General features: G+C 38.0%; 1 protein-coding gene across 1 annotated transcript; it reads right to left on the reverse strand.

Moving 5' to 3' along the window:
- Nucleotides 1-5,581: 5,581 nt before the first annotated feature.
- fgl2a (fibrinogen-like 2a) lies at nt 5,582-13,916 on the reverse strand. The gene is made up of 5 exons (XM_037695664.1): nt 13,092-13,916; nt 12,255-12,459; nt 9,368-9,587; nt 5,971-6,141; nt 5,582-5,897 (listed from the first exon to the last, which is right to left on the reverse strand). Exons 1-5 carry the CDS (start codon nt 13,695-13,697, stop codon nt 5,582-5,584), a joined length of 1,518 nt encoding a protein of 505 aa, XP_037551592.1. The 5' UTR covers nt 13,698-13,916.
- Between the last annotated feature and the right edge of the window lie 830 nt (nt 13,917-14,746).

Consider the following 14,746-nt stretch of genomic DNA (forward strand, 5'->3'; position numbering starts at 1 on the left):
GGGTGTTCAATTCTCACAATAAGAACAACAGGAAGCTAGAATCATTTTTATGGTTCCACCTCATTTATAAAACAAATCACAGTAATTCCCTTCTCATGCAATTTGACCCAAGGTACAGTACAAACAATCGGCTTAAAGTCTACTTTTTAGCTTTAGATTAAAGGCATTTGTTTACTTCCTATTTTTGCATCTGAAGAAGAACAAGTTTGACACCAGATTACTTTGTGGAAATATTACATTAAACTGGATTAATTCTGACAATTTGCACTGAGATCTTTACAGTTCCTTGAAAAAAAATGTTTCTCTTTGAAATTTGCTTCTGGAGAATTGCTTTACTTTTAGCCTTTTTATGTTACTTTTACTTTTTAGCCAGCTTTTTCATACTTTTATCTTCTAGTTAACCTTTTTCTACTTTTAGCTTTAAGCTACGTTTCTGCTGCTTTAGTTTGTATCTAGCCTTAAGCTACTTTTGCTAACCCTTTGCTACTTTTTGCATTTATCTAGCCTTTTGCTGTTTTGACCTAGTGGTTTATTACTTTTAGCATTTAGCCAGTCTTCAGCTACTTTTAGTTTTTAGTTTGTCTTTTGCTACCAATGGCTTGTTTTTAGCATTAGCTTTTTGCTATTTTTAGCAAGCCTTCTGCTTTTTTTACTTTTACTTAACCTTTTGGTGGGGTGTTTTTTTTTCTTCTTCTTCATTTTAGCTTTTAGTTAACCTTTGCTTCTTTTAGCTTCAAGCAAACCTTTTTCTGCTGTTATAGTCTAACTTGCCTTTTGTTGCTTTTAAGTTTAAGCATTTATTTACTTTAAGCCAGTTTTTTGCTCGTTTTAGCTTGCATTTAGCTACTTTTAGCTAGCTTTTTGCTCCTTTTAGCTAGCATTTTGCTATTTTTGACTTTAACAACTAAATTTCAGCTTCTTCAACAAATTGAAACAATAATTCAATGCTCAGATTTTGCACTGCATTTTTACAGGAAATGTTATTTGTAGTTCGGGCCCGTTTAGAAGAGTTCACAAAAACAGCTGAAAAGTGACCTGTTGCATGTTGATGCACGTTTTCATCTCTGCTAAGTGACTCAGCAGTCATCAACATCTGCTGAAGATTGTTAAACTTCTCAGCAGTTTAATCAGAACTGTGTGGTATAAAAGCCATGAATCACAGCCGGCAATTATGGTTGAGTTGATGGGAAGTCATGGTGGAAAATACATTTAGTCAGCAGACACTTTCACATACTTTTAAAAAACAAAAGCAAAATCTGGAAAATGATGACACAAACAGAGGTGCTTGTTTTAATACAAAACAATGACGCCTTCTTTTTTTCCAAGTATGTTTTTCCCCCCACTCGCTATTTTTATTATTTTTTCCGTCTAGACTCATTTACATGAAAATTACTTGATCCTGGGTCTGACCCAAACATGCTCATTTACATCACAAGGTTTGCCTGTTCCCACATCGACTCTACTGGATGCTTTTTTTAAAGGGTACGGCTTCTTCCAAAAACTGTTGCTCCCAAGCACCAGGTGATTTGTACAAAACTTAACAAGTGTTGGTAAAAATAGAGCTATGCAACTAACAAGTTTAGTTTGGAAAGGCTGTTAAAAAAAAGTCTGCTTGAGTGCACAGGAGGGGGGGGGTTGCCTATTTATTTCCTCCCTTTCTCATTTATACTGGCAAATAAAAGCCAGTCTTGTGCCCCACAAGCTGGTAGGTCCTAAATCCAACCTGCAGAAAACATGCATTTCACTGAGATGCTCAGTCATTTAAGATGTTTATTTTTTGCTTTGAAGGTTTTTCACAACACTTTTGAAAAACTTTGATACATCCCTTCAAAAAAACCCTAGGCCTTTATTAAATGGAATTCTGTTTTCATTTTAGTGTAATGTCCAAAAGTTTCTTTTTTTTCTTTTTCTTTGTCTGAAAATTCACACTCCAGTATACGCATAAGGCTGCACATAATGATGTGGCCCACTCCTGCAGCTGTTGTAGAGAGTGAATGATGGCCCATGCCACCTCGGCATTGTGGGAAAATAAGTAAAAGGAGAGCAGAGTGTTACATCATCATCTCAACTATAACTTCAAGTCATTTGAATCAGTTAGGATTTATGCATTTTGGAGCTCACTCAGCTGGTGTATACTTTCATCTGGCTTTAAAAATGGTCAATTCATGACATATGTTAGTGATGTGGTTGCACTGCACTGACGTCACTGTTTTCCGCCACCTGGAGGACAACAAAGGTAAGTGCAGTTAATGAACAGGGATTTACAATAGTTTGGAACGGTTTCATCTAAGTCATATAAGTTTAAAAATGTCAAATTTTCTAATTATTTCCTGTTTTAAGTTAATTTATTTTTTTGAGTTTGTGTAAAGGTATTTGCTTATATTTTTTTCACTGCATAAGGTCTGTTTTATGCTTAAAAATATACATTACATCGGCTGCTTTTTGCCAATATGCTTATTAGGACAGTTATAAAAAAAAGACAAAAATAATAATAATAATTATTATTATTATTTCAACTCATTAAAACCCCTGAAATCGTCTTTATTTAATTTCTACTGCAGGGTTGCCAGATAAAAAAATGACGTTGCGACTGGCCAGCACACGTTCCGTCGGATCGGACCTTGTGATACAGTATATCGCTGCTCACGTGAATTAAATAAATTAGTGACAAGTTTATTTTGCTTTGGTGCACGGAAATCACACGCACCCTAAAACTATCGTAAAAATACGACAGTTATTGTAAACTTGGCAACGTAACAACAGGGGTACGTCGTTGCCATGGTGACCACAACACTGCTCACCCGGAAATGAAAACGAAAAGATTTTGCTAACGCTAACTTTTTAAACTTTTCAAAGGTCGTATATATTAAAGTTGTCGGACAAACAAGTTACCAATTCAAGATAAAACAAGGAGACGTGAACATTTTTAACAGTAAGACGTTTGACTTCGTGTCTTTAGCAACAAATATGAGTTTGAAATTGTATCTTAGTCGTTTAATAATGAGTAGGCTAAAAACGAAATCTTAAAAGTTTAATCAAACAAACTTTTCGGTATAAAATATTTAGGAATACCATATTTAATTAATTTTTTTTAAATTTTTGATATTTTTGAATTGTACGAAACCGTCAAAATAAGTCAGTTTTCGCTAGTTTGAGCATTTTTAATGCTAATTGTTGTCAATATGCTAATTACCATAGCTTCACTTAAACATATAGATGCACTGATTTTATCAGAGTAAGTTGGATTCACAAACCTGAGTAAAAAAGTGGAAATTACAGAAAGAGCAAAATAAAAAAAAACGAGTGGGTGGGGTTTGCTTTTTAAATTTGTTTCATCACTAAAACCAATAACCTGTAAATTAATCAGATTGTTTTTTTTTTGTTTTTGTATTAGTGAGTGGGTCTGAGGAGCAGAAGGATTCCAGGCCTCCCAGCACAAAAGGAGCAGCGTTTGAAGAACAAGAAGATCTTGCAGGAAGTGCTTTGCTTCTCGAAAATCAGCTGCTGACAAATACTGACGTCTCTGCATGCCCTGCTTTCCAAATCTTCGAAGAGGTAAAACTCTGACATTATTTTGTCATCGCATTATAAAGATGCAGTTTTAAGAGTTGTCAATGACAATATTAAAGGTGCTCATTGCAAAGTATAAAACAGAATATTTTGTCACTGTTGTTCTGTTTTCAGTTACTTGTTTTTTTCTGTAGGTAAACAAACACATGGTAGTTGGCAGCTGTTCAAAATGTTGCTTATGTTTAATTTAAAAGCACATTAAACTTTGATATGCAAAAAAAATTGCCCCTAAAAATGTATGCTAAGTATGGTTCTGTTCACATTCTTTGATACCAAAGCATAAAAAGCTTGTACTTCAAAATAGACATCACGATAAACACTGCAATGTACACAGCAATAAAATTTGAACTTGATTTTTTTTATTATAAAAAATATGCAGGTTTTATTTGTAATGGCAAATTAACATGACTAGAAAGATCTGTATGGTACACACACCCACACACACATACACACAAATCTCTAAAGTTATGACTTAGCTAAGACTTCACATTTATGCATCATTTCTTAACGCGTGACTGTCAACAATCAATATACTTTGCACAGAATGATCTGCAGAAACGTTATATAAAAGCTCTCATACCTCACAAAGTTAAATAAATACTGTACACATCCTGTTAAACACATCCTTTGTCCATCTTTAACCCACAGTGTGTATAAAATGGTGCTGTACAGTCTCCTAACACTAGATGGCGGTATTGTACAATGATAAGCCAAAGAGAATTTTACAAACTTGGTGTGTGGCATGGAGTCGTGCTGCCTATCCAAACGCAGGGATGGAAAAACAATTGGAAGTGTTTAATGTTCTGCTCAATCGCTGCTGTCAGGAGCAATTTAACAAAGCATCAGTAATGCAAACAGTGCTGAATGTGGGTAGCACTCGAGAGAAATTCATCATTTCTTTTTCCTGGGATGTTTTGTAACATTCAGGATAATGAAGCATTATCGAAATGCGCCGGTGTAATTAAACACACCGAAATCTCAACTCCTGAACAGCTTTTCTAAAGATTTATGAAACCGTTTGACCCCGAGAATAATTTCAGACACAAAACTATACCATCAGCTTACCTCACTTGAGTGCTTTCTGTTAATTATAAAATCATTTGCAGCAGAGAAAAATGATAGCTCATTAGTTTTTACTACTGGTATGTGCTGCACTGCGTCTCAGTGGGGGTTTATAGCAGGAGGCAGCAGGACAAAAGCGTGGAGAAATGTCAGAAACCAGTAAAACATTATTCACGGGCAGCTTCCATGTAATATCATTGCCCCTGCTTCAGGCAGGCCTTTTACATTGCAAGTGTGTTAGTTTGCAGATCATTCCTTCTCTTTTTTTAATCAGCCTCAAACTAATCCATCATCTTAAAGGCCACACTCACTACAGTCCAAAATGTAATATGATATATTTCACCATCAGTCTGTTAGTACGGCACTGAAACTTTCTGCTATACTCTTTTATTATTTTGTTTTGTTTTGTTTACAACCCCAATTTAGAAAAAGGCTGAGACGTTTAAAATGCCAATAAAAACATAATGCAATGATTTTTAAATATCACAAACCTATATTTAATTACATTCAAACGTAAACAAATCAAATGTTTAAACAAAGAAAAGGTACCTTTTTAAAGTAAGGTCAATTTGAATCTTATGGTAGTAACACATCTCAAAAATACTTGGACAGGGATAACAACAAGCTGTAAAAGTAAGTGAAATGTGAAAGTTTTTGAGATATGTTGTTGCTATAAAATTCAAGGTTACCCAATAGTGTTTTTAATTGTACACTTGCTTAGCTTTGGCATTTGATATGTTTTCATTGTGAATAAAATATAGGTTTATAGTATTTGCTACTCATTGCCTTTTATTTTACACAACATTCCAACTTTTTTAAAAATTGGGGTTGTATAGGGATGCATGTGTAAATATGTGCAAATGAATTAAATACAGAGAAATGTTTCATTTTTATGTGTTCTTTCTTCCTAAACATAGGATTCTATTCCCAAAATGTTTATTCGTCCTTCTTACGGAGCATAGTTTTTAGGTCTTATCATCATCTTGACCGTTTTAAAGGCCTGCCTGTAGTTGGTTGGGTAGTACTCTGTTGACATGTTGTGCCACGTTCCCCAGAAGATCCCATTCCTGACGCCCTTATACCTCTTGTGGTAGTACTTCCCATTGAGGTTGGCGGACATGCAAGCGTCGAACCACCAGCCGGAGCTGTAGTAGGCGCCGCAGTTTCCAGAGGGGTACATGTCGTTGTCGCGGTCAGGCGTGGAGAAGAACTTCTGGTCGTGGTTGAAGTGCTTGTTGAAACTCATGGCATTGCCAGCTGTTCCGCTGCAATGATACGTCGATTAATCAGACGTGGTGATTGAATTTGACTTGTGTGTGCCGCAAAAGAAAACTGTACCTGTATCCACTGATGGAAAGCCGGTAACGCAGGTACTCATTAGCCACATAGAATTGGTCGTACTTTGCATATTCCCGAACACCTTCAAAATCCTCCAGCTCCACTCGCACAGTCATGTCTTTGGCTTTCGTCAGCAAGTGAACATAGTCATTGCCCAGCCAGAACTCACCTCTGCAAGACAGAAGAGGAGCAGAAAGGACAGAAAACTAAAAATTGGGCATACAATATAAATAAGCTCAAACACGGGCACAGTTGGTTAGAAAACATACATTTATTCAAACAAAATGAACTTATTCCCACACCTGGGATGATGTAGAGGAGATGCGAGCGAAGTGTGACAGTAAAAAATGGATGAGAAAGGTTATTATTTTTTTAGTGGGAAGCAATGCGAGAGCTGCAGGCATGCTTATCAAAAAGTTACTGTGGTTATTCTCACAAGAGAATAAACCCCACATAAAATAGAGCAAATAACAAAAGTGAAGATATCGATCCGTGTACCCTTCACTGACGCTTTGTTCTAAACATTCACAGTCTCCCTTCTTAAATAATAGATTAAAGTTTGCAACCTGTGCGTAGGAATGCGGTCAGAGTATTTACTTAGTTTTATGTGTAATGATCAGTCAGTGTTCGTGAGAACAGGTGGTGAACAATCTGCGATAGTGAGACCAGGTGTGCATCGTTATTGTTATGGCTCCTAAAAGCAGACTGGGTGCTTTCAAGTCGTGGTTTAGAGGTATGACATTGTTTAGTAGCATTCATTTCCATAAAAACTGATCCACAAATAAGAGAGCGCGTGTCTGTAAATAAACTGGAGGCTTTGTTTTAGTGATTTTTTTTTCTAATCCACCAAAATAGCTCACATCCTGTTTAGGTGAACAAATAGTTCCAATTTGAAACGTTTATAAATTTATAAAGCTGACCACAGCATCAGCGGTTTCTTCATGGCTGTTCAGGCTGGCTGTGATGATGCACACATGCTGGAGTTGATATACATAGTTTAACATTTATAAAGTTAATTTTAAATTCAGTGTTTTAAGCTCTGCATACCAAACGCAACGACTGAGGCTCTGAGGCTGCAGCGCTTTTACTAAACCCAACCATCCATCCATCTATTTTTTTTTATGCTTTTCCTTTCCAGATTGCAGGGACCTAAGAGTATCTCCAGCAGTCACTGTGCGAGAGGTGGGGGACACCCTGGACAGGTCTCAGGTCCATCACAGGGACACGTAGAGACAAACAGCTATTCACATTCTCTCTTACACTTAGAGGCTATTTATCAATTAGCCTGACATATATGTGGGCAAAAATGCATGCATGAGGAGAATATGCAAACTCCAGCCAGAAAAGGAGGAGAACCTGCGACCTTCTTGCTGTGAGGGGACTGTCGTAACCGCTGCTCCTCTGTGTTGTTGTGGTTCAGTCTCAGCAACACCAAAGTTTAGTTCAATAGCTGTAAAACTTGAGTTGTAAACACTTTTGTGTTTGTTAAAGTTACTTAGCTGTGATGGCCATCTTGAATTGGGTTGACTCAAAAACCTTAATTAGTTACAGATATCTGTTCAGTGATTATGTTCTGAGAGTTTTAGTAAAATCAGCACAGAGACATGGAGGGAATATTTCATGTGCAAAACGTTTTGCTTTGAGACAAAGTAAAGCAAAGAAAATTCTCTATTTTTTTTGGCTTCAAAATAGGTTTTATGTTCTACTTTTTGTTGTCTATTATGATACATTTTATTTCCATTTTACTGTAAACTAGAGAAATTGCATGTCCTGCAAAAATGCAGTACGAATGCTTATTGCACAAGTTCTCGCTGAAAATCAGCTGAAATAAACTGAAAAAAACATTCTGAAATGTAGCTGAAATGGAAGAGAAAGCCTAATTTAGCAGAAGAAAGCAGAAAGGTCACATATTTGCTGAATTACGTTCACATGAACAGAAGTGAACACACACGTTTGGAAATAAGCTTAAAAAAGCTGAAATGAGCACACACACAAAAGCTGAAAAGTAGCTGAAAATGCTTCAGCATTTTTTCAGCTATAATTTAAGATTCTTTCTAGAATCTTAAATTACCAGAAGGAAGTGGAAAGAGCTGAAATGAGCAAAAAATGTGGAATTGCCTGAAAAAGATGAAAACGGCATCAAAAGAGCTAAATAATAACTGATAGAACAGAAAAGGCTGAAACTAGCAGAAAAAAGCTGAAAGGAGCATAACAAGTTGAAATTAGCATAAATAAGTTTATTAAGCTGAAAGAAGTAGAAATGAACACAGAATAGAGGAAATTATCTTAAAAAAGCTGAAATAAGCAAAAACAGCTGAGTAGTAGCTAAAAAGACAGAAGCTTAAATTACCAGAAGGAAGTGGAGAGAGCACTTTTTTGCTGAATTAGGCTGGAAAAAGTTGAAAAGAGTGCAAAAAATGTGGACTTTGCTGAAAAAGCTAAAATTAGCGTAAAACAGCTAAAGTAGCTAAAATAGCAGAAAAAGCTGAAACTTGCAGAAATAAGCTGAAAGAGTATAACAAGCTGAAATTAGCATAAAAAAGTTAGAAGAAGCACAACAACGTTGTAGATGGCAGAAAGAATCTGAAAGGAGCACAGAACATCTGATGAAACAGCTGAAAGTAGCTGAAAGAAATGTTTAAATTTGCAGAAGGAAGCTGAAAGAAGCTGAACCAGAACAAAATGTGAAAGGAGCAGTAAAAGGTTGTAAACACATCTAAAGATTTGAAGGGTGGGAAATTAGCTCAATTTATTTTCTATGAAAAAAACAAAAAGTGGCAGATAAGGCTAAATATTTCAAAAAGCTAAAAGTCATAGCAGCATTGTCCTGACAGCGCTGAACGTTTTGATATTTGATTTGTTGAAATAAGACAACAATTGTGGAATGAGAAAAATGCAGAAAAAGGTATGGAAGAAAAATGGATCACAATAGTGTGTATGCTTCATAAACATTGACACAATTAAAAACACGTGAAGTTATCACTCTTTTACCATCAGCTGTAGCTGCTTTACTTGGCGCTAATGCTGCTGCATAGAACATGGTCCACATTACAAAAAAAAAGATTCCCTTTAAGATGTTTAAGTTTTTATGTTGTCTGTGTTCCAGTTTTTAAAGACTGATCCAACAGTTTATGACTCCACTTACATAAAAGAGGGGAGTCGAGCTTCATAAACCGCTGCATCCTACAAACCCTACTGTATAATGCATCTCAGTTGCAGCATTTATTAGATCTCTTATCCCTGTTAAAAGCCAACTTTATAGCCCAGATCTCTGTCAGGTAAAATTAACCTTGATGTAAATTGGGTTATTTCTTGCGTCTTCAGCCATGTGTTCCCTCCATTAGTTTAGGTTTTTCTTCTATAAGGTTCATAAATGGCTTTCAATAAAGAAACCTACCTGAGGTTTCCAAAACCCTTCTTATATTCGGCCCAGGTGCGGTTAAAGCTGATAGACCCGTCGAGACGTTGCTGAATCACAGTCCAGCCTCCTCCAAAAGACTCCATCTCACAGAAAACCTCAAATGTCCCATTCCGGGGATCAGGGGTCACTCGATAAACGCCATTCTTCCTCACCTCCAGCATACTGTAGTCTGAGCAGTCACGGGGGGCTAAGATAACTGCAAAGCAGGAGGAATAGAGACAGAATAAGGAGTGGTTTTAAAAGGATTTTATTGGATGGATTTAATAATCTTTCACTTTGGTCAAGCTTATTTCTCTGCCCAACCAAGAGATTGTTACAGAAACGGCTCCCAAGGCTACTAAACTGATAAAAAGAAAATGAAGAATTTGTTGAAAATTCATTTTAAAATCTTGTGGAAGTCTTGTGTATCTTTGGATTTTCTGTGATAGTTTGTTAAAACACAACGATTTACCTTTTTTTTGTTTTTTTTTGCTAGCAATAGCTTTTAAAAGGGATTTCCCTAAACAAATCTGGCAAGACTCAAACCTGACTAGCATAGTAACATTTGTCAATAAATTCTTCCTTTAACGTGTGTATTTCTTTTCTTATTTAAGTTATAAGAATCAGGGATAAAATACTGCAACATAGGTCCAAATTATACCTCTTCACTCTTTCTCAAGTCTATTTCCCCCTACGTTTGTACACCTCCCCACTTATTCCCATATGTCTTGTTTCTTTTCTCTGTGTTGCACTGTAAGCCATACCCTTAAACCCCAAGGCCTGTGTCAGTCAGCAGTTATAAACTAAAAGGAACAGACTTGTCAAAACTCAGCTTGAAGCTGATTTAGAAAAGCTGCCTCTGCACATCTTGGTCTAAATTGTCCTGACATTGGGCAGGCAGTATGTGGTTCTCCTTTGAACTTGGATTGTTGATACAGTTTAGTGCTGAATTTGTTTAGTGGGACGGTAGATTAAAAGGGACAATCTCAGGTGTTGAAACGAGAATTCTACAATGAACAGTATTTGCGCAGAAGGAAATAAAATATGCCTTTGTGCTACTTCCAGATGCTTTGACCGTATACTCATCGACTTAATTTTCCTCACACGTTTCAAAAGGTACTTAAAGTGCAGAAAGGCTGCAGATGGTTTCTCTCCCCATACGGAGAACAGTTTCAGAGTATATCGGGAGGCCGGAACATTTTTTGTGTTACGTTAATAACTCTGTCGGCATTTGGCATTCAGAGAATTGACCTGTAAATTCCTTTAGCGTCCCACTCTTTTTCCCCCAACTGCAGTTTCTCCACTTCACATTACCCCTCCCTATTTGTCCCCATTCATTTGAATGGACAACCATGTCCCTGGACAGGCAAAAACCATCTTCATCTCAAATGCCTGGCACCGTGCCTGACCTTAAAGAACTCTAATATCAGTCACTTACTCATGTCTAAAAGACTCTTGGCTGACTCTCAGATTGTTGAGTCAAATTAGGGGATAATTGGTCTGAGACGGTTTTGGCAAGATAATGGCACCGGTCATTAATGCATTTTTTTCTGAATTGTGGTTGTAAAATGTTAGTCTTATCAGTTTTAATGTCTTCTTAGAAGTTAAATTATTCAAGTGAAGCAGCATTTACATATTTGTTGAGAGCCATATTGTGAAACAGCAGTCTTATCAGAAGATAATTGCACAATGCTTTTTTGTATCAACAGCTGTTTCTTGTCTTCTCCCATTGGACTGACCTCAGACCATCAGGAATAAATTATTTACTTTTGAGCAAAACATGACAGATAACGTGAGAAACTGATGTGCAAAGATGAGTGTTGATGATGTGTGCCTTCAATGATTGGTACAACAATATCAGGAGAGCTGTCTTGATCGCTTCTTGTTTTATCAGCAAGACATATTGAGATCCGGAGCTATGCAGCAAAAGTAAATGCTTGACTGCTAGAAGAAGAGAAACAAGGGCTGCAGAAATTAGTAAGGAGAAATTAAAAAAGCAAAAGTGAAAGAATATGAAAGTAAACAGGGGATCCTCTAGTATAAAGGAGAATTTGAAGAAGACAGTCAAGTTTAGAGTGAAAGCAACTATGCACGAGAAGGAGACAGGATTCCCTTCACACCACTGTCCCAGCTAATCTGCTTAGACATAAGCTCATCTGTTTTCCACATGAAAACCCCAATATAGTGTCACATCCACTCATGCAGTGTCAGGATATTATTATTTTTGGGACTGAAAAGAGGCCCGCCTTTCGGCTGTGCTCTCATCCAAGTGAGCTTTTACATCATTGTTGGATATGTGTCATGCTCAGCTCGTTTGCTACTCCTGTTTTGTCACCTCTGTGCAGTGTGATGTTAAGAACCTGTTTTTGCCTTTGAGTTTTTGCATATTGTGGTTAGTGGAGGGTCAAAGCACTTGAAAGAGTTGTGTAAGAGCTAATTGGAATTCATATTTTGCGCCTGGCTTTTATATTGCTTCACTGATGTATGATCTAATCTAAAAGCTATTTTACACTAAACAAACAGCTCAGCTAAAAGGTATGTAGAGGATATGATATAAATTTTCTCTTCTCACATACAGATCTTCCTATATTTCTTGTTTATATAGAAGATCCCTGTTGTGACAAACAGCTGTGTAAAATCACCATCAGCTTGAAAGGTTTCACTCCCATTTCCCAAATAAGAACAACCTTGTAGGGTGAAGGTGACCCAAGACGATTCTCTCTCCCAAGTGATTACATTTTACGTCTTCTTAGACATGCCAAAAGAAATTCCCTGCAACCCAAACTGCTGGAGTTTTTTGAGTGTTGGAGTTTGGATCTGTTGGTGGAATATAAATAGAAAATTCAAATGGTTCACCACTGAATCTTAGGAAAGCCAAGCTTACACTGAGGGCTGTTCTGTACAGCACATTGGGTGTTGCAGGTGGAGCTGAGCTTGTTCACCATGCCGGTGATGTTCTCCACACGTCTGTCCACCATAGCCTGCACGTTGTCCATGTTGAGCAGGTTGAGCTCCTCCAAACGACCCTGCAGAGACGAGATCTGGCTCCTGGCGTTGCGCAGGCTGGCTGACATCCTATTGAGCTTCACCTGAGAAAAGGCCAGACTCGGAGTGAAGAACATTGTTTTGGCACTAGCTACAAAAGCAGGTGGATTACTGAAGGCACCAGTCAACTTGAATTTTTTTAAAATAGAAACATTGTGTGCGTGATGATTGGCCGTCTGCCAACACAACTTTGAGAATCCACAAGCTTACCAGGGAGACAGAATTTACCGCCATTTGGCTGCTGTCTAATAATGATTCCCCACCCTGTTTACAGTACCAGGAATTTTCCCTGGTGGACTGGTGCCAGATCAGACATCACAGGCCTTTTAGCATCTGGTCTGTTGACATTCCAGTTGGGTGCATTTGACTGGACAATTTTTAGATGGTAGTGTGTCCAATACATTTATGAAACATGTATTTTATACCCATTCGTACTGTGATTCAACGTGAGGACAATGACATGATCTTAGAAAAATAAAAGTATAGTTTAGTTGGAAATAAAACAGTGTAGCTGTCATCTATCACGCATCCCGATTTTCTTTAGGGTATGCTACCCTTTTTAAAATAAAGGGAACTCATCAACATAGCTTGAACTGACAAACAAGTGTACATTTATTGATAAAATCCTACATTTGTCAATTTTTGTGGTTTAAAGCAACTGGATTTTGCATCTTACCTGCATCTCCTGCACAGTGCTTGGATGTGATGGAATTTTTCTATAAATAGAACCTTGCCCCAGTCCAGTACTATCCACAGTAGCTCCAGGAAACGTCCCATCTCCCCTCTCTTCTTGGCTAGATCCACCTTGTGTTGTCAGGTCTTGTCTGACTTCTTCTTCAGCATCCCTTTGAATAGAGACTTGTGTCTGTCCCCTGTCCCCTCGCTCATATCCAAGTGCTCCGTTGCCTTGAGCCCCACAGCACTCCTGGCACCCACTTTTCAGCTTGTTCACCACCTCCTTAAGACTCTGCAGCTCCTTAATTGTCTTCTCCAGCAGTCTGAACTGTTTAGGCAGCTGAATGGTGAGGGGAGGCAGGGTGAGCTGGTAGGGACAGTCCTCCCCCTCCTCTGTTCCTGTCCCGGAGCTCCCACAGTGGCCCAAGGGTCTAAGTTTCACGGGGCAAGAAGTGGGGTTACCAGATTCATATCCCAGATTGTAGGGTCCGCGAGCATCCCATCGCTGGTAGGAGTTGCCAGAGAAGTCCACTGCAAAGGTGGTTTGCGGCACTAAGGTGGCTGTGAGCAGGAGACCGGCACAAACGCAAAGCAGAATTGTCCTCATGTTTTTGAGATTTGTAAAAAAGAGATGAGTCTGTGGAGTCTGTGGCTGAGTGCCTTGAATGTGAACTTGTTGTGGGAATAAGTTGAGTTATGTGGGTGTGTTTGTGTGTGCCTAAGTGTGTCCAATATGTTTTGGTGTCAGCGTGCTCCTCTGTTTGTGAGTGTGTGTCCGTGTGTGTGTATGAGTGCAGTATGTGCAGGAGAAGGAGAGCGCAGAGGAACTGCTGCTGCCTCAGATAGCTGTGTCATTAATATCAGGATGAGGGAGGGTGGGAGTTCGAGAGAGGGATGAGGGAGAGAGAGTGCTGAGTTGAAGAGGATGGGAGGGGCAGGACTATTACAAAACACCATTTCAGCAGCATTAAGAGAACGTACAGAGATGAAGAAGTGTTTGGTGTGATACAGTAAGAGGCAAGTGAGGATGTAAAGGTTTAAAAGCTGGATACTTCGCTGACGTTCAGGTGATCTCGTCTCCTGAAGTCAAATCATTTCCCTGAACATATAAACGACTCGGTGCACAACCAGTATCCACTCAGTGAACATCTGTGTGATGTTTGTTTCACGTTATACTTCGTGGAATAAAGTGTCTGTAAAGTTTAAAATCTTTTTTTATGAACCTGCTCAGACTCCAAACACTCGTTGGATCACCTGAGCTTCAAACCTCACATTAAGGCACATATACTATAACAGCAAGATTTTGAAGAAATAATTTTTGTTTATTAGTTTGGGTTTAAAATGATTCGTTGGAATGATCCAAAACTCCTGACTGACCAGAATTTTAATTATTTTTATTTAACATAGAGAAATCTGTACTTTATTCAGTTAATTATTAAAAAGTGTGCACCCTAATTTGAAATGTCCTTTGGAAATTTGAAGGAAATTAACCAAATCTTAGTTTATGCAAAGTGTTTAATGGGAGAAGTTATGTGAAGGTCATGGATATTTTCACTTAGCTTTAAATTAATACAGAACCATGCACGTGAAGTCAAGAGAGTCTCTTCGTCTACTCAGACGAGTCTGATAACTGATAACTTCTGACGCCTTTAACAT

The sequence above is a fragment of the Nematolebias whitei genome, chromosome 22 (assembly GCF_014905685.2).
Source record: "Nematolebias whitei isolate Nwh7 chromosome 22, NemWhi1, whole genome shotgun sequence".
NCBI lineage: Eukaryota > Metazoa > Chordata > Actinopteri > Cyprinodontiformes > Rivulidae > Nematolebias > Nematolebias whitei.